Consider the following 20,074-nt stretch of genomic DNA (forward strand, 5'->3'; position numbering starts at 1 on the left):
TACCATCTCACCACAATCCACCTACTTAATACTTGTTCTCCTGTGGCCATGCAGCCACAAGGCCCTCTCTCTTTGACCCTATTCCCACAGACCCTCCAAACTTCTCTTGCTCTAGACCTCTATTTCCAGATCTTTCCTTGAGTCTGTTAGTCCTTCCATCCTTAGAGCAAATTCTGCCTTAGCTCTAACTTGATTTGCTATGGTTAAAAATTAACTTTGCAAGCAAGCCATTCACTAATTGCTAGGAATTTCTTCCAGCAGAAGGCAAGTCTATATTTAAGTAATAGTTTCCTCATCTGCCTTTGTCTCTAGCCCTCAGCTCATCTACTGCTGCATCTACAGATTTGACGGTGTTTTCTCAATTATCCTGAGCAAGGGACATTTCTCATGTACCCATGATGTGCTGCTAGCTGCCAGGCAAGACCCTGCATCTTCTTCTGGATTAGCTTCCTGTTGTATCTCCATCTGCTGTGGATGCTGTTGCCACTTACAGATGATAGAAGGGTTGGGAGTGATCTGACATGGGATTAGTCATTCGGAATGGACTGAAAGAATAGTCTGCTCAAGCAACCAGCTTCCCTGTTGATGAGCAGATGGGACAACAATGATCTGCTTAGTATTAGCCCTGTTTGGGGTGATCATAACCTGAATCTATGAGGTTGTGGTTGGGAATAAATGCCTGCTGTTCCTGAATCCTAAATTTTAAGACATGACTTCTACTTGAGTTCTAACACTGAAGCATTCTTGCAGAAAACCTAGTTCAGGAAGATATGTGTGACTAAGAGATGGGTTGTTAAAGATCAGGTTCTTGCTCTGCCATATAAATAATCATAGGTCGGGTAATTAGTTTTTATGTGACCTAATTTTCTCATCTGCAAGATGGGTGCAATAACATATAATTATGGGGATTCAATAAACATTAAATGAAAATAATTTGTTAAAGGGTAAAAATATGTATTGATATTGCACTCTGTTTTTATGTCTGTCTCATTCTTTAGGGTAAGTTTGGATTTACCATATTCCCTTATGTTTAGAGGTTTAGGAAAACTTACCCAACAAATACAGTGGATGTGAGCAGTCTTGTAACTACAAGACTACTAATGTAACTACCAAATAACAAAAAAATGCGTCAGTTAAGTGATTAATTATTTCATTCACTCATTCACTTAATGCTTCATTCCTTCAAATAAAGTGCATAATACATGCTGGGGAGTCGATGAAAGAGGGGAGATCATTTTAACTGCTCAATGCTACAAAGAAAGGGAAACAAAAACAAATAAATAAAAGGAATAATTAGAAAGAAACATGAGACTGTGAGAGATATGAAGAGGAGGTTGTTAAAATTTAACAGATGTAGCCACTTATTGGGCTTTATTGAAATCAGGAAATCTTCATACAGAAAGAAGCAAAACCTGGTTTTTTGGGGGAGGCATATTTAGGGCCATTAAGTACCCATTTTAATAGGGTCTCTGGTCTCAATGGAAATTGCAGCATTTACAGGACTGTGTAGATATGACTTATAGCCCACACGCCATTATTCCAGGTTTCAAAACTAGTCTATTCCAGATTTTAACTTCATGTAATTGTTTACCACTTTAGAATTATAAAAAGGTTGGAGGTGAGGTAGAAAACGATTTTAATGGCTTGTGCTTCCTATCACTTCCTGAATTTGCAGAATGTTTCTGAAGAGCTGGCTAGTGACAATTAACTGTCACCCTTGGTCAGATCCATGGTCCCCAAAGCCTACACTGTCCCTTAGCTGGAATTTCAGAACACAGGGGCTTACAGACATTTCTGTGTTTACTAACCGCTATGCCTGACCTGTGAATGTTTTCTTTAGATAGATACTAGCTCTTTCAGTATTGTGGACTTTTGATTTTCTGGCAAAAATCCTGAATCATCTTTTTCTCTCGGTCACCTTCAACCCTTTTAGACTTGCTTCAGTTTCCCTCTCCCTAGTTGTCTCTGCTTTCCTGTGGAAACTGTACATTTTTGTTTCATCCCTTCGGATTGGAAAGTTCACATGTACAGACACACCAGGCAGAACAGTTTGTCACGGCCCTTTAGGAACACAGCGGTGCTGTAATAGAGACCTCATCACGCCTCCATTAACTCTCTTCCAGTTTTCAGCTGCATTTGGTTCTTAACAAAGCACTTATAGGTGTTGGTTTTGGACACTCTTCTTTCTGTGGATGATTTTCAATGTAAGCATTGCTGGCAAGTACTCTTAGGCAATCTGCTTTTCTAGTCTGCTTCATACTGTGGCTGTGTAGGGGATACCCAGCACTTTGTGGGGCTGCAGAGAAAGAATTAAATCATATTTATACTGGGAAAGTAGCTCAGTTGGTAGAGCATATGCCTGGTTCACAGGAAGCTTTGGGTTCAATCCCCAGCACTGCATAAACTAGGTGTGTTGGTCAAGAAGTATAAAGTAGAGGCAGGAATATCAGAAGTTCAAGGTCGTCCTGGCTACATGAGACACCATTTTAAAACAGAGAGAGATAAACTAGATAGTCCTGTTCTTTCTTTACTGGGTACCAGCAAGTTCTCTGCTTTGAGTGTGCAGAGCAATTTAGCTGGAGCCCTTTTGGGATTGCTTTAATTCCTCTTAGAGGTTTTCAAAGACAAGGCTGACCTAATGGTTAGAAAGTTAGTCTTAGAGCCCATTTGCATAATCCTCCGCCAGCTATGTGAGCTGTATCTGATCAGCCAGCCGTTCTGTGACTCAGTTTCCTGTTGATTAAAAAGACAGAGAGAGAGTTAAACAAGATACCTATATCTTAGATTTGTTGCCATGTTTAAGTGAGATAGTATATAAGGAATGTTTAATGTGAGCTGACAAATAGCAAAATCTTAAGTGACAGTACAGCTGCCTAGGAATAATATTCCCCACAACTCTTGTGGTGGTCAGAGACTTTTCCTCCTATGTCTGGCATAATATCTCTGTCTGATCAGAAGAGTGTTACTGGGTGTGGAAAGGACTGATGAATCTCATCACTGTTCTTTTCCCCCAAACACACCACAGCCTTTCTGGAGTCCATTTTTGACCTCTCCTCTTCTTCCTAAAGACGCATCTCTAACCACTTCTGCCCTTCACCCACTGCCCTACTCCCTTTCCAGGACACAGGAGTCACATGGTGGCTTCTGTTTGTACACAGGACTGACTGAATGGAGAGGCTCCTTGGCTTCAAAGCCCACTCAGTTCCCGATGAAAACCCCGCGTGTAACAGAACATGACTTATACACACATCCAGTAAATATCCTGGTGCCATACTAAATTCTGTAATCATCCCCTGGTCTTTGTATTTGACTGTCCCTTTGTTCAAATATTTATATTCTGTACTTGGGAAAACACCTTCTGACCATGCCCTCCTTTCTTAATAAAACCACAGAAGTTTCTCTCATATAAGCCATTGGCACACCTGATACATGCTTGTTCTCAGATAGCTGGCCTCTGTAGCCACGAAGGATTTGTGTGGAATTTCCATTCCAGTGTTAAAGACAGCCATCGCAATGCCAGAGGTTCTTGTGAAATATATGATTAGCATGTACCACAGGAATTAATAATTCTCAGGCCACTGTCTTAAACTGTAACCACATTGTTTTTGTAGGGAAGTTGCTCAATTTATACTCACAGAATGTAAACAGCTGCATTCTGACTGAGAAACTAGCTTCATTTAAAATCCATATCCCTAAAGGTACTCAGAAAATGCTACTTGGTATGCACATGCTATGTCGCTTTGAGTGACAAATTATGGTAATTTCCTTGATAAGTTGATCTTTTGATTCTTTTTTCCACCTCCCCAAAACCCAAGTAAACACAAAGGGAGAATGCCCTCTCTAAAAATAGCTTTTTAAATGTTTTTCCCAGAGTAAATAAAAATGAAATTTTAATTTAATAATTTTATAGAATTATAAAAAATAATCCACTGGATATTGTGCCAATTTGGAGTTTCTCAATTAAACTGTAACTTTGGAAACATATTTCCAGCGTGATAGATTTTAGTAGGTCAGCATGCACACCCAATTGTATTAAGGTGGACTGCGCTGTTTATTGATTTTTCCGTGCATCTGCTAAGGGCTCAAGGCAATTGTCTGCGGAAGGGGCGGGAGGCCCATACATGATCGAGGTCATGCGCATCCAGCCAATTTGTAAGCTGATCCGCCGCCCAAAGCCATCAGCAATCCTTAGCATAGGGGCACACTCATGCATTCCTGTCAAGCCGTCTTGTGAAAGGCTGCCTGCTTCCAGCTTGGCTTGGATGTGCAACCTTAATAAAACTCACTGAGGTCTGGGAGAAAATAGCAGATCTGCTGCAGATAGGGTAGAGGAAAGGGGCTAGAATATGTACTCGCAGCTGACTCAGGCAGCCTCCAAGCTGAACGGTTACACAGAGAGGAAACAATAAATCTCAGCTACTATGCAATAAATATCTCAAGTTTTAACGAAGGAAACTATCATTACAGTAAAATAAAAAAAAAAGTAACATTTTTAGAACAAAGCTAACAAATGGCTAGTTTTCTGTGGATCTTCTTCAAACGTTTTCTTTAAAGGGGAAAGAGTCAAACAAGCAGTTTTACCTGAAATAAAGAACTAGTTTAAAGGTCAGAAGAGAAGAGCCAGCTTTGCAGGAGGCACAGAAGGCGAGCGCTGGCAGTACCATGACAGTTTTTCTTTCCTTTGCATTCTTCGCTGCCATTCTGACTCACATAGGGTGCAGCAACCAGCGCCGAAATCCAGAAAACGGAGGGAGAAGATATAACCGGATTCAACATGGGCAATGTGCCTACACTTTCATTCTTCCAGAACACGACGGGAACTGCCGTGAGAGTGCGACAGAGCAGTACAACACGAACGCTCTGCAGAGGGATGCTCCACACGTGGAGCCGGATTTCTCTTCCCAGAAACTTCAGCATCTGGAGCATGTGATGGAAAATTATACTCAGTGGCTGCAAAAAGTAAGTGATCGCTTTCAGTTTCTAATTGCACGGAGCTTTTTCCGTTCCCTCTCTGCAGCGAGCTCAGTGTTCCATAGGGGGGCATTTGTGTTTACCTTTTGCTCCGGGGGGCAGTGTTTGCAAAAGAAAAGGGGATCTCTTCTCTGGGCTCCACTTCCCGGGTAAGCCAAGGGTCCGGGGCTTGTGCGAACCTCCCATCTTGTGACGGCTCCCCATTTGTACTTCTGACACTGACACACTGTATCAATGCTGGTTTTCTCTGTTCTAAAGTTTATTGTGAGCATTTTGACTGTCAAAGCCCAACTGTAGAAAAGAAAGCGCGCACTTCTTAGGCAAGTTGGTGTAAAAAGAAATCGAAATCGTAATGGTAATACTAACTGGGATTTACATTGATTGTACAGCAAGGAGTTTTGTGAGCTACCATGGGAAATCGTCATAAAATGTTTAGTTCCCCACCCCCCGACTTTTAATAAAACTATCATTAAGTGAGAGTAAGTATAAAGTACCCATATTACTTTTGTTTAGAAAGATTGTATTTATAAGTAAAGAGAACTTAATTTCAAAGCAGAAGATGAGCTTGGGTGACATTTGTTATATATTTCATCTGTGCATGAAGGAAAAAAAATTAGAAAACAGCTTCTGATGTGAAGCCATAAGAAAGGGGTTTTGCCCACGATGAGGATAGAAACTGAGTCCATGGCTCTCCTGAGTGCACCTGCAGATTGGGCTGAACACAAGAAGGTTGCTAATTCCTGACCAGCCTCCTTTCCCTGGGTTAATTACAGAGACAATGCCATCAGGGAGCCCCAATCTCTTGAAAAACGTTAATATTGAATACATATTTGATCCAATTTTATAAAATGTTGATTGATGGGCACGTGGCTCTTTTTTCAAAAGCCATAAAACATGTTGTAGTTGCTGTTGTTAAAGATGCCTTCTCAATGGGGAGGAGTTTCTCCAGCTCCCCTGTTGAGCTATGTAACAGGTAAGTGCATGTTTCTGTAGCCATGACAGCATTCCCATTCGTGAACTCTTCTCACCCAGGACGTGTACTAAACACTTGCCTCGGTGTGGGTAGGAGGATCTCGAGTAGGCTAGCACGGCTCACCCTCTAAGAGGATGTGAGATGGAGAAATGACAAACTTCTGTTGTGTGCTGTCCCAGTCACTTACTCTGGTCTGTGCCTGCTGAATCACTCCTCACACAGCTCTTCTCCTTTCGTCCACTAGGGACTGAGCTAAGATCAGTTATTTCTTTCTGCGTGTGAACTGGAACTTGGTAGATTTGGAGTTCCCAAACTTGGAGTTGCAGCTTCCTGCTACAGATCACAGGTGAAAAGTTAAGACTGCTGCATGGCAAGTAGGAGGCAAGCAGTCTTTAAGGATCATAGGTACATTTTCTGGCACTCTCCTTAGAATTAGTTTATAATAGAACAACTGTTTTTTCTTTGGCACGATTTCATCCTACAGTGAATAAATCACTTTGGTTTAATAGTTTGTTATTATGGTCAATATCCCATCCACAGTGTTTTCAATGAGAATTGAATCATGATAAATTAGTCTGGGTTCTTTGAGGGGGCCACCAGTGGGAAATACAGTTCTAAATTGTGAATGAGCTATTCTACCAAAAATGTAATGTCTTGTTTGCTTTAAACATACAATCAAAATGGTGACTCACACAGCAAATGCATATTTTTTTGTTGCTATGCAATTATTCAGCAGTGACAGGGCAAATGCACAGTTCTGCTGGGGTTACATCATGCAGACATTTCATATGTTAATTTGTTTTGTGAAATAAATTTGATTCTCATTTGCTTTGTTCTTGGTCAGAGATTATGGCATAGTTTTCAGATTATAGCCAAGCATAAGTATTAAACTGTTCCTTGGTTATATCAATCCTCACAAGAATGAATCAAGCTGAATAGATGTTGAAATGTCCCTGTTGGTATGAGTCAGAGCAGTTGGCTTGACTATTGTCTGCTTGGATTTGCATATCTTTTGTCATTGTTAATGTGATTGGTTGGAGGATCAAGTAACCAAATAAATGCATTCATCAAAGAATTTGCTAAAGACTCTCATAAATTTCCCTTAATTAGTGTTTTCTTCACCCCAGACTCTAAACTTCATGTAATATGTTTGTTTTGAACACTCATATGCACACTTTTTTACTATAATTATTTGAAATATAATATTTATAACTTATGCCATTTCTATTTTGATTGTAAGTAGTTGCTATAGGTTAAGAAGCAGTGTACTACAGAAACTGATGAAAACTGTGTATACACTAAATCGGTTCAGCTGTTTATTCAACAAAATCATTAATCAAAGTATGATGAACATTATGCCCCTCATGGCATCACTGTCAGGGGTTCTGATGGAGAATAAATAGGTGTTATCAAGGCTAGATAAAGCCAGCTGATTGTTTGTGGTAATCTGTTCTTACCCTTAAACATTGGTAAAGTGGATCTTTCTAAATACCTGTTGTAAGATATTGGCCATCACAAGAGTCACTTTATAAGACTCTCAACTTTTAATTACCCAACTTTTTCTGTCTTACAACTGACAAACAAGTTATACAAGAGAGCAAATGATTCATTAGTCTCTGTAAATATCAGAACTTTATGGTATGGCTCTCTTGACATGATGGGCTTAATTCAAGAAGTTCTATAACCATTCCTTGTTAATGTGATGTAGGATGATAGCTCTTGCAGAGAACTGTGTAATTATATGTTCAACATCACAGTATATGTTTGGGTTTGAGGCTCCTTTATTATTTGAAGCTCCTATATTATAAAGTTCTTTTTTTTTTTTTTTTTTTTTTTTGGTTTTTCGAGACAAGGTTTCTCTGTGTAGCTTTGTGCCTTTCCTGGAACTCACTTGGTAGCCCAGGCTGGCCTCGAACTCACAGAGATCAGCCTGGCTCTGCCTCCCGAGTGCTGAGATTAAAGGCATGTGCCACCACCGCCTGGCTAAAGTTCTTTTGGGAACTATTCCCAATGGTACCAGATGAATGAGAAGGACCACATCTTGGGTACCATTAAATACAAATGGCCATTTTCTATTGTTGAGGAGTTTTAAAAACTTTCTTTTTTTTTCCCCTCCCTCCCTCCCTCCTTCCCTCCCTCCCTCCCTTCCTTCCTTCTGTCCTTTCTTTCCTACTTTCTTTCCTGTGGAGGTCAGAGGAATACTTGTAAGAGTCAATGTTCTACTGTGTTGGTTTCAGAGATCAAACTCCGGTCTTCAGCCTTGATGGCAAACACCTTCACCTCATGAGCCATCTCACTTGCCCCTCTTGATATTTGTTGTTGTTGTTGCTGCTGCTGTTTTGTTGTTGTTGTTGCTGTTTTTGTTGTTGTTGTTGTTGTTGCTGTGTATTTTTACATTTGGTTGGTTTTTAAGCCAAGGCCTCACTCTGTACCCCAAGCCAGCACTTGGAACTCACTACATAGTGTAGGGCAGGGTGGCCTCAGACCTGTGGCTGATCACTCAGTCCTCTTGCCTCAGCCTCCTAAACGCTAGGGTTATAGATGGTTCGGTTGTTCCTATTGCTATTATGATTTTTAATGTGCATCTGTTGCATGCATGTAAGTGTAGGTGTATATGCACATGTGTGGAGTCCACACAACAACCACAAGTACCATCCTCAAGATCTCTATTTAGAACCTTTAAGAAAGGTTCTCTAGCTGTCCTGGAGCTCACCAATTAGGCTAGACTGGCTGGCCATCTGTCCCCAGATCCTTCATGTACCCCCTCTCCAGTGCCAGGAATACAAATGAACACTACTACACTTGGTTTTTCATGTGGATGCTGGAGATTCCGATTCACATCCTCAGCTTGACAAGCCCTTCTTGGACCGAGTTATCTCCTCAATGCCTCTTTGCTGCTGTTGGTTTTGCATATTTTTGTGTGCTCCTGTGACTTCTTGTGACAGAAAGCTGGGTGATTGACCTGTAGGTTCTGTGCTTTCTGTGAGGATTCTTTTTCCTCTTTTTCAATAGTCCATAGGATTACTGTTGCTGTAACTCCGTGGTACAGTGCATGCCTAGGATGAACCCTTAGGTTCAATCCCCGGTACTGGAATACACAAACAAACAAACAAGAAACAAACAAGTTAGTTTGCAAAGATGCACATTTAAAACGTAGCACTGTAGAATTTGGGGCAAATACTTGGAGAGTCTGCCTTCCTTTTGCCAAATATTTTGCTGTTGATGGCCTCAATGCTAACAAGAGGTCCAGGGGGCCCTTGTGTTTTCAAATCATGGGGAACTGCCTAAGTATATGAAGTGAGCAGCAGATGATTAGTAAACTACAAACTATTTCTTTCTAATGTTGAAGGAAGCATAAATATATGATACATGTAGAAACTGGGAAATAGAAATTTCAATTGCCAAGAAATGTTGATAACAACAATTTGCTTTGAGTCAGGTTGTGACGTTGCCCCCACCAATTTCATTTGAAGACTAGACACATGATTTTCAAGCAAAAACACACAAAAAAAGTCCTTCTTAATCTACATTAACTTTTCAACCAATATATGTTTCATTATTTACTTGTTTCACTTTTGCGATATGAAGGAATAAAATCCTTTCTGGCCACAGAACCTGAGCAATTGTCGCTATCGTAGGACTAATGCAAGCTTCTGCCCAACATTAATTCTTTTGGTAGGTATCAGAGTTCAGGACCAAGACAAGTCCTTTGCCAGGAGACTACAGCTCACCTTTCTCCTTTATTCTATCATTTCACATTGAACCTCTTTTTATAGTGCTTACCCCATAGATAATTATTACATTGTGTAATTTAAAATAAATAAAAATACATTAATTTCTTCCTTAAAATCCTCCTATAAACTCTCTATTATGAAAGAGCAAATTCCCAGTTCTTTACCACAAAGCCCTCTATCACCCTCCCTAGCCCCCTCTCTGGCCTCGTCATTATTACCTTCAAAGGACATTCCAGACACTCAAATGGCATGGCTTTTCTTGTGATTTCTCCAAGAGACAAGCTCATTCCCGCCTCAGGCACTTACAAGCTATTTATTCAGGGCAGAAAATTGGTCCTCAGCTATTAGCACGGATGCATCTGTCTCCCTTAGGTTTTCACTCCTTCAGACGTTGTCCCTGAACCACCTTCTCAGTTGGCTGAGTGACCTGCTAACATGTTACACTGCCTTATTTTTATGGGTCTTAAAAAAATTAAAATATAATTCATCACCTCCCCCTTCCATTTTCCCTCTCCACCCCCTTCCGTATATCCCCTTGAATTCCCTCTTGAATTCATTATTTCCTTGTTTTTAATTGTTTAATTTGTAAATATGTAATTACAACAAGCTGAGTCTGTTTATAATTTTACTTGTATGTATATGCTTTCTGGAGTGAGCACTTCGTATTGGAAATTCAATTCTCAGGCTCTTCCCCGACGAAGACTATTTCTTCCACTCTCAGCATCCCTTAGTTGCTTGTGACTGTCTCTCTAGTGTCGGGGCCTCCTGAGGTTGCCCCCTTCCATATTATCATGTCTGTTGGTATCACCCTTGTTCATGTGTTCAGATCTTGTTAATTGGCAGCTGTAATGAGACTCTGATGTGTAGCCTCTCTGACATTTCTAGGAGGCACATTCTCACACCAAATTTCCTGCTTCACTGGTTCTCCTAATCTTTCTGCCCTCTTCTCGCCCAGGAACAGATGTTTCTTTGGGGGCCGGACATCACATGGTCACTTTTTCTCTGCACTTTGATCAGTTGTGGTTTCAAAGAGACATTTCTTTAATAAGGGGTAAGACATATACTTATCTGTGAATATAAGGGACCTATGTTTAGAATGTAGTTAGGTGTTATGCTTGTTTAGTAGAGTGGAGGGTATAGGTTCTCTCCCAAGATCTACCACTTCACTAGCCCTGGGTAACTGGCTAGCTTTCCGGTACGAGGCACGGTTTCCCTCTTGTTGAGCTCGTCTTAAGCCCAATCAGAGAGCTGTTGGTTACTGCCAAGGTATGGGTACCACTGATACCACCTTTGGGTTACTGTGCTATGCTGGTTGTTGTGGTTCATTGATGTCATAGCTGGGTAGGGCTGTGGGTCGCTTCCCTCTCTTGGGAGCTTGCATGGTATTTCTGGTACCATGAAAGCTGGTCCTTAGGGAGGAGGATTTCAGGTCAGATCCAGCTCAGACCCACAGGGTCCTGTGTCTGAGGTGCATGATTCCTGCAGCAAAAGGGACTTAACATTCAACTCTGGAGGCAACCAAAACTACCTCATGTTTTATGGCATTTACTGCTATGTTATATAATATTAAGTATTGTTTTTCAGAAAATTTATTCTGTCTTAGACATTAGTGGGCATATAAACTCCCCTAGAACAGAATTTTTCACTCTTATTGATACAATTTGCCTTATACCTAAAAGAGTGCATGACACATAGTAGGACCTCAATAAATATTTGCAGAAGGGATAACTTGATATTCTCACAGGCATGATGTACTATGAAGTAAACACTTTATCTGCATTGTTGATTATTTTTGTTGATTGCATTTATTCTTTTGGTTGCATAATGACCATTTGATAACAATTTCTGAAACTGTAGGCAGAGGATACCCAGCAAATTCAACCAACCTCAGATCAAAAAGTATTTTTAAAACATGGGACTAAAACACACATATGAATTCTTTTAATTTTTTCCTGGTAATGGTAAAAGCAATCATTTACACAGCATTTAGGTTATATTAGTTTTGATAAGAATTCCAGAGTTGTTTTAAAGTGCATGATGTGCATATGTAATATGAAAATGGTATAATATTTTTGTATAAGAGATTTGATCTATTGATTTTTGTCCTCCTCTGATGGGAGATCTTGGAACCAGTCCCTCTCATGGATACTAATAGAGGAAAATAGTTTCTTCATTTAGTAATGAAATGAAAAATTCTATGGAGATATTCACAGTATAAATAACATTTATGATAATAATACTAAACTATATTCCACATATTACCTTTTAGATACGCAACATGAGAATTTTTTAAATAACCCATATCAAGAGCCGTCAAACCATTGCCCTTGAGCCAAATCCAGTCTGTCACCATGTTTACAAATAAAGTTTGATTGCAATAGAACCACAACCACACTCATTCCTGTATGCGTTGCTCAAGGCTGTTCTTGTCCTACAGAGGCAGAAGGGAGGAATTGTAGTTGAAATGACATGGCGCATAGAACCATTTTAGTGTTTTAGTATCTGTCCCTTTAAAAAAAGTTTCCTGATACCTGTTCCATATTATACTAAGAAACAGCATTGACATTGGGACTATTGCAAGATAAGCTGGTTATGTGGGAAAAAACATTGACCTCCAGGAGGCACAGGGAGGTCTCTGGCAGCTGGCAGAAAGCCTGACTAAGCCCGTTCTTGGCGTGGTGTTTGGCATGCTGTGAGGTGACATTTCAGAGTGCAAACAAGGGAATTTTGTGTCTTTTCTTTCCCCCACTCTTCATCAAGTGAACAGAGAACTAGTCTTGAAGCTGATACATGCTGAAGAGAAAAAGCCCCTGGAGAACAATACTGATTTGCCACCTCTTCGTAAACAAGTCTAGGGGCTCCTGTTTCCTGTGCCTGTTCTGTCCTGTCACCTGAGGTATTAGCATGGATGTTGACAAGACACTGGAACCATTTTGTGGTCTTAGATAAGGACCTCAGTCAGCCTCTCCACTAGCATTCAGTGCACTTCGAAAATGGTCTCCCTCTCATTTGTTTCAGATCGAACATTAGAAAGTGAGCTCACGTGTACAGATGTCAGAAGGGAGGAGCGAGGAGTGAGATGCTTGGTTGCCAAATGCAGGACATTGTCAGCCCCATCCCAGACCATGCTGCATTAGGAAGTTTGGATTTCCTTGTGCCTTGCCCTGGTATAGACTCATGAGTGGCCTTTTCCTGGACCCCATCTTTTTTCTTCTCACTTTTCTTTCTTTCTTTTTTTTTTTAATTCCACAAGCTATGCTGTTTCGTTTGTGCAGATGCACAACACTAATTCCATTCTGAGTCATCCTCAAACTTTGTTCCAATACAAGATTATCCTCTGCAGTGAAGTTGGGAAATTCCAAACCCCCTTTGGTTTTGGCCCCATGGTCTGAGGGAAGAAGGGCCTCTTAGTGTTTAAATCTTTTTGCAATGTGTATAAAAGATGTGCCCTTCTGTTATCAAAGAGTTTCTAAAGAGCGAAGCCCCTCTGGATTATTTTCCCTGTATTTGGAGGTTATTTTCGTGCAGGTTCTGAATACAGTTCTCTAATTCTTACATAGAAATATTAGGTGGGAGAGGTTGAGCTTGATTGGTCCTAGCTGTCACTCTGTGATTAGACTCTCTTCCCCCAAAGGAAAGAACAATTTCGAAGATATAAATGCTGCACAGAGCCAGCTAAAGCTTCCTATAGTTCATCATTCCATTGACAATACGTTCAGGTCTCTTTTCTTTTACCTTTATTAGAAAAATATGATGTAAGATAAATCCTGTTGGATTTTACAGTTCACTTACTACAAGTCTCCAATGAAATGCATTTCTTGTTTGCTTTAAACCATTGAAGGAATAAAAAAAAAATACCACAGATGCCAACGTGTATAAGGAGAATCAGCAGGTGGAATGAGAATATGATGCTAATATAAGATGCTAATGTGAGTATCTTAGCTATTCATAACATGTTTATATCATCAAATTCACACACATCAAATTTTATGGAATGGTTTAGGCTGCCTGCAGGATAAGAAATACTTTAAGTTTTAGTGATTGGGAAGCGGGTACTCTTTGTCGGTAGTCTCAGGTTTTATTTGTGAAAATCAAATGAGGTAAACTATAATCTTAGTCCTTAAAAATTACTGTAGCTAAAACCAACAAATATTTTTAAATACTAAGTTACATTTTCCTCTAAACAGTTAAGAGTCCCAGGGTGTCATACACATGTCAACACTATTGTCATTATTAACCTACAGATAGCTAGCTGGAAGCCCAGTGGGTACTTATTTTTCCTCAATAATTGCTCTAGCCATCAGCTCTTGTATGCTGTCTCATTGCAAGGATATAAGACATAGAAATTGTAAGTTATTACTAATATCTCTAGTCTTTTCATCTTTCTTGTCTTTCATTTGGTTTTTAAATAATAAGAATGGAAACATCAGATGACAATCATTTTGATAGTTATTTAATAAATTGAATATTTAATCATCAAAAATACCAAGAATTCAAGTTTATAAATCATATATGTATGAGCATGTATGTGAGGATGCACATGTGCATGTATGCATTGGATGGTCAGAGAACCTCAGAGGTCATTCATCAGGCACTGTCCACCTTTATTCTATTTATTTATTTGTTTTGAGATTGGTTATCTCAGTGACCTGTAGCTTATCAAGTAGGCTAGGCTGCTCAGTGAACCCCACAACCTGCCTGTCCCCGCCTCCTCCCCTAGGCAGTAATCACCTCAGCTTTCTTAGCTTTTCTCCATCACTAGCCCCTGGCATACATTTTTTTCTATTTTTCTTTTATTGAAAATAGATTTTTTTTCACAATGTATTCTGATTACAGTTTTCCTTCCCCCAACTCCTCTGAGATCCTCCCTACCTCCATATTTGAACAACTGATGCATTTGAATGGATTGTGCTAATGCATTTAAAATAATTTGTAGTAACAGCACTTGATTTTCAAATAAAGGATTGGAGGAAAATTCCTGTGTCATCTAGAAGCAGGTGGACGGTCTGGAGGAGATGTGCAATGGAGCTTGACCAGAGAGGCTCTTCTCCCAGAGCGCCCTCAGGGGCACCATAGATTCCAAGAAATTTATTTCAAAATACCTTCAGTAAAGCACCAGGTAAGCAATTAAGAGGCAGGTAAAGCAACTCCAATCAATCTACTGTTGGACAAAAAGCCCAGTGCTTGTTAGACTGAATATCTATTGCTAAGCTAGTGTAAAATCTGTCAAATACAAAGCACTTTAAAGTTATTAAATGTTGAAGTTACCAAAAAGGAAAAACACAAAAACACGCTCATTGCTCTAGACACTTAAAATGTCTTGGTCCACCCTTAGGATGGCTCAAATGTGTTAAAATAGTGGATACCTCAGGATTAGTCAGTGGCAAAGTGCATAATTTACTTAATTTAGATATCACCTGTTTGTAGATCATTTGTGATTGTCTGTACTTTAGGAGTATGTGATGTTTGTTGATTTCCTAACAGTAGAAGGTATGATATTTATTTCATACAGAATTTTGATGAGAGTAAAAAAAAGTCAATTTTATATAGGCATGCTGGTATTTTCCAATTTTTCATGCTTTTTTTTAACCCTAGCTGACTTTTGTGTTTATCTCTACATTTATTTATTTATTTATTTATTTATTTATTTATTTATTTATTTATTTATTTAAAGAAACTGTTTTGTGTCCATCTTGTGAAGATTCTCACTTAACCTAAGACACACCCTACTGTTCTGAATGAGGACAACTGAATGAACATAGTAATTAGTGGCATCTTCTTCTTCAGTAAAAGAACGAAGGGTATCTGATGGGACTTGTCATTCAGGGTGGGATGACTGAGTCTGTAGTCACTGATACGCAGAGGTAGAAAAGTTCCTAATGTCAGTTTTAACGTGACTAGACCAGTAACTTTCTTTTTTCTCTTCCTTTTCTTTTTTTTTTCTGAGACAGGGTGTAGCTTTCTTATTATTCTAAAAATAAATTCTCCCTTTCTCAATCTCTCTCTCCCTGCCTCCCTCCCTTCACACACACACACACACACACACACACACACACACACACACACACACGTCTTTCTCATCTCTCCAGACTTTGAGTGCCTAACATTTTCCAAACCCACGTTCCCTTACTCTGCAGCTCCGAGAATTCATCTTAACTAAAGCCCTGAAAGCAGAGGAGGAGGGGCGATGGGCAGAGCCAGAGAGACAGACAGGACTGCTGAGTCCTCACAGGGTCGGTCTCTCTTTCCATCTCCTCTTTTACTGTTTTTGAAGTGCCGGAAGAACCTCCACCCACTAGCCATGGCGTGGGATGCTGGATAGATGACGTGCACAGGCGGGTGGGATGAACAGAGCCACCAGTGACTGTCCCTTCCTGGGGGCTGGGGGTGGGGGAGGGGCCAGGTCAAGGTTTTTCTGGCAGGGCAGCCCTGTGTCTGGGTGTAAAATTGAGGATGCAGCAGGAATTGCAGGATCTCAGCCTGAAGAAAAGGCAAGCAGCCTGTGAACCAGTTACCCAACTATTTGGAGATGCCTCCAAGGCAGTCTTCAAGGTCCAGGGAAGCCGAAAGTTTAGAAGCATAACCCACTGACATGGACAGACATGATAGCAAATACGTTGTCCACTGCTCCTATGTCAAGTTTAAAGATGGTCCAACCCAATGGCAAACCTTGTGTGCCAGAGCCAGACCACCTAATTCTGAATCCTAACAGTGCTACTTACTTGCCTGAGCAAGTCTCTTCACTTCTCTGTTTCTCTATTTCACTATGGATAAAGTTGAGGTAATAATACTAACCATAGCGTACTGTGGGATGTTCTGTATGGCAAATGTGTTGCTGATTGGTCAATAAATAAAACACTGATTGGCCATTGGCTAGGCAGAAAGTGTAGGCGGGACAAGGAGGAGAATAAAGCTGGGAAGTGGAAGGCTGAGTAAGAGAGACACTGCCAGCCGCCACGATGAGAAACAGCATGTGAAGATGCCGGTAAGCCACGAGCCATGTGGCAAGGTATAGATTAATAGAAATGGATTAATTTAAGCTATAAGAACAGTTAGCAAGAAGCCTGCCACAGCCATACAGTTTGTAACCAATATAAGTCTCTGTGTTTACTTGGTCGGGTTTGAGCGGCTGTGGGACTGGCAGGTGAGAGAGATTTGTCCTGACTGTGGCCCAGGCAGGAAAACTCTAGCTACAATAGCGCTATTTTAGATGTAAGCGTAACTCACACAAATTCTTTTGCATAAGCTGTTTGCACAGTAATTATTAGTTAAATATTAGATATTACTAGAGATGATTCTGGATATAGTGTTGGGCATTTTTAGCCATTATCAGAAACTCTGGGAAAATTTTACACATGTCAGCTTACTGAATTCTTTTGAAAAGGAATGTAAGAGAGAATTTAATTGAGTGACTTGTCTAGGACATGAAGAAACTGAGGTACAGGGAAAGGAAGCCATTTTCACAGGGTTACACAGTGGCACACTTCAGGACCAGCAGGCAGTCTCAGGCAGCCCAACTCTGAACTCCACTCTTAAGCCATGACGGAATCAGCAGCACGATTTTCCCCACATCTCCTCCGGTTAATGGTAAATTACAAGTCTGTCTTTAAAAGTGTCCGCCGTTGTCTTTGCAGACAAAGCTTTTGTTCTTTCATACCAAGTGAGCTGCCCCTTTCTCATGTTCTGCCTTAGCCATTTGTCCTCACCGAGGCTCTAAAGCCCCATGGTTAAATTGGCTGTGGCAACAGGTTATGTTGCTGAGTACAACACAATAACCATTCTCTGTCCCTCCCGCAGGTCTGGTGACAGACCACACAGACCCCTGTCTGGAGGCCCTCCTGTCTTGCTCCGTAGACACACCATCTTCTTCAAGTCACAGTGCTTAATTGAGTCTGACGGTTTATCTAAAAACTTCGAAACTCCAAAGAAAGGCTTACAATTGCTTTACAAAGGGGTGCAGGGGGTTGTCCATTTTAAATAGCTTCCATTCAATTTCATGACCTCCCTCTTGGATTTATCAGTAGGCAGTCTTGCTTGGCAAAGCAAAAGCATGTTCTGGAACTTAAAATATTATTTGCATGCACTTTTCTTTTGTAGGTCACACAGAGAGTTGTAAAAATGAGAAGAAAAAGCCTTGTTTTCTCAGGCAAGGACCTCTTATCTCACTTCCTATTTTATTTATCATTGTTGCTATTAATTAAAATATTTCTGGTATTTTCGTCCAAGGCCAAGAACATTGCTACTTACAGGCACTAGTGACAGATATCTCCCTGTCTTCTCTCCTCTTCTTGGAGACCTGACCATTCAGAGGTCTGTGCTGCAAGAGTTGCCTTCCCATGGATGAGAAATATCAACTGTGTGAGATGGGAAGACTATAAGTCACCCTAACTCTTTACTATACATCTTCTTCCGTGGAGTCCCACAGAGGAGGGAGGACAAACCAGATTGGCAACAAATTTATATTTAGCTTTTTACCAATTTCTGTGGGACAGGATAGGCTAAACACCTCCTTAGAAACCAAACAACTCATGTAGTGAGTTCTTGCCTCACCTGGCCTCTCCCCTTATGGCTGAGTGCTCGTAGTCTGTGGCATAATCACATTGCAGTGGGTGCCCAGTGGGTGCTGCTAAATGTGCCCATGTATGAACGCATATTGTAACATCTACGCTATTTGGGGGTAGCTCTATTCAGTGAAATGCTGCAGGATTCTAATGATAATGCTGGATACTAAGGACCTTTGCTCAGTCAGTAGGAAACTATTGAATCAGGGAGTACAATACAATGTTCTCAGTTTTATGGGTTCATTTCCACACACACACACACACACACACACACACACACACACACACACCGCTCTGCCATTTCTTTCACCTACTACTTATCTGTCAATTTTTTCCTCTCCAGATATGGCTGGCGATATGGTAAATGCACATGAATAGAGACTGGGAAGCCCCCCTTCATGTTTAATTGTATCATTCATACTTTATTAGACACACAGTTATGACGTCACTTATCCTGATAATAGAATTGCAGTTTTTAACGATGATTTTATTTTCTGTGTTTGGAGAATTGATTTGTCTGCAAAGAGGGGAGAAGATGGTTGTTGAATGTTTTGTCACCAAGGGTAATGTGAAGCCAAACGTTCTAGGAAACTAACCTAGTCTTCCAGACCTGCCCTAGTGAGTAGTGTCATCATCTTCTAAATATAAACGTACATGCAGTTGTGTATACAGGGAAACTAACGATTATTGAATATAGATAAATCTTAAAAGGTTGAACATTCACTTTGAGAAGATGTAGAATTTAAATTCAGACTTCATGAGTGGTTAAATCTGGCACTCTTAACTATCCTTGCCCTTTTGACTATTTCCTTCACAAATTAAAATAAATTCTTAATGTTGAGATTGGAGGTGGGGGTGGGTGAAGGTCCTGAACATGAGTAATGTTTTCCTAGACACTTTGGCGGACTCCATCCTTGACAGACAATCTTTATGGTGATTGGGATACTTTAGCTTACATGTGTATACACTTCCGTAGGAAGTTGTCATTCTACAAGAATCCTTCTCTATTACCCTTCCTGTCCCAGTATTTCATTTTAATTTCACAAATATGTCAAGGAAAAAATAATTCATTGCTACTTTTACTTTTTGTAAACAAGTTACTTAGATACAGTGCCACAAGTTGGGGTTATTTTGATAGGGATATACAAATAGAGATAATGTTTTAAGCTATTTTTTCTACATTTTTTTTTTTTGCTTAGAAAAATTACAGTGTAGTGCCAGATTATATTTCTCTTATCTAAGTACCAAATAGGAATAAAATATAGCCAATAGACTAGGTCGTTTAATTTTTCAACATTAATGAAATAGTATCCTGCTCAAAGTATTTTTCGGGGCAACCATTTACTACCTTTTTTTTTTTTTAAGAATTATTTTATTTGTAATTGTTTGTGTCTATGTGAGTGTATGTGTGGAATGTGTGAGTGAATGTGCCCTTGAAGTCCTGAAGAGGGTGTTAGATTCCCCAGAGCTGAAGCTACAGATGGTTGTGAGCTGAATGATGTAGGTTCTGGGACTCCACTTCTAGTCTTCTATAGGAGTGGTACCAGCTCTTAACTACTAGGCTGTCTGTTCAACCACTCCTGACTTATTACCTTTAAAAAAAATTGCACTCTGTATGTGCTCAGAATATTTATGCTTTTAAGTGTATAAAGCTAATATTTGCTCTCGATTTTATACTCAGTAAAAAAAGAACATTGAAAGACTTCTAAAAATGAAACAGTAAGTATCTCTTACTGACAACGAAGATTAATTTAGGAGACCTTGGTTCAAATAAATGATTAGAGTTGACAGCAGAAGGAGAAACCTCACACTCAGTCTCCAATAAAGAAAGCTCT

General features: G+C 40.0%; 1 protein-coding gene across 2 annotated transcripts in view; it reads left to right on the forward strand.

Annotated features, from left to right (window-relative positions):
- The first annotated feature begins 4,252 nt into the window (after window positions 1–4,252).
- Angpt1 (angiopoietin 1) overlaps window positions 4,253–20,074 on the forward strand; it is a 250,764-nt gene continuing 234,942 nt past the window's right edge. Inside the window, exon 1 of one of the 2 annotated variants that reach the window (XM_059247853.1) lies at window positions 4,253–4,959. In XM_059247853.1, the coding sequence (XP_059103836.1) occupies window positions 4,663–4,959 (297 nt within the window). In that variant the 5' untranslated portion in view covers window positions 4,253–4,662. The remainder of the gene's footprint in view (window positions 4,960–20,074) is intronic. The other variant, XM_059247852.1, reaches the window with a different exon arrangement.

The sequence above is a fragment of the Peromyscus eremicus genome, chromosome 20 (genome assembly GCF_949786415.1).
Source record: "Peromyscus eremicus chromosome 20, PerEre_H2_v1, whole genome shotgun sequence".
Lineage (NCBI taxonomy): Eukaryota > Metazoa > Chordata > Mammalia > Rodentia > Cricetidae > Peromyscus > Peromyscus eremicus.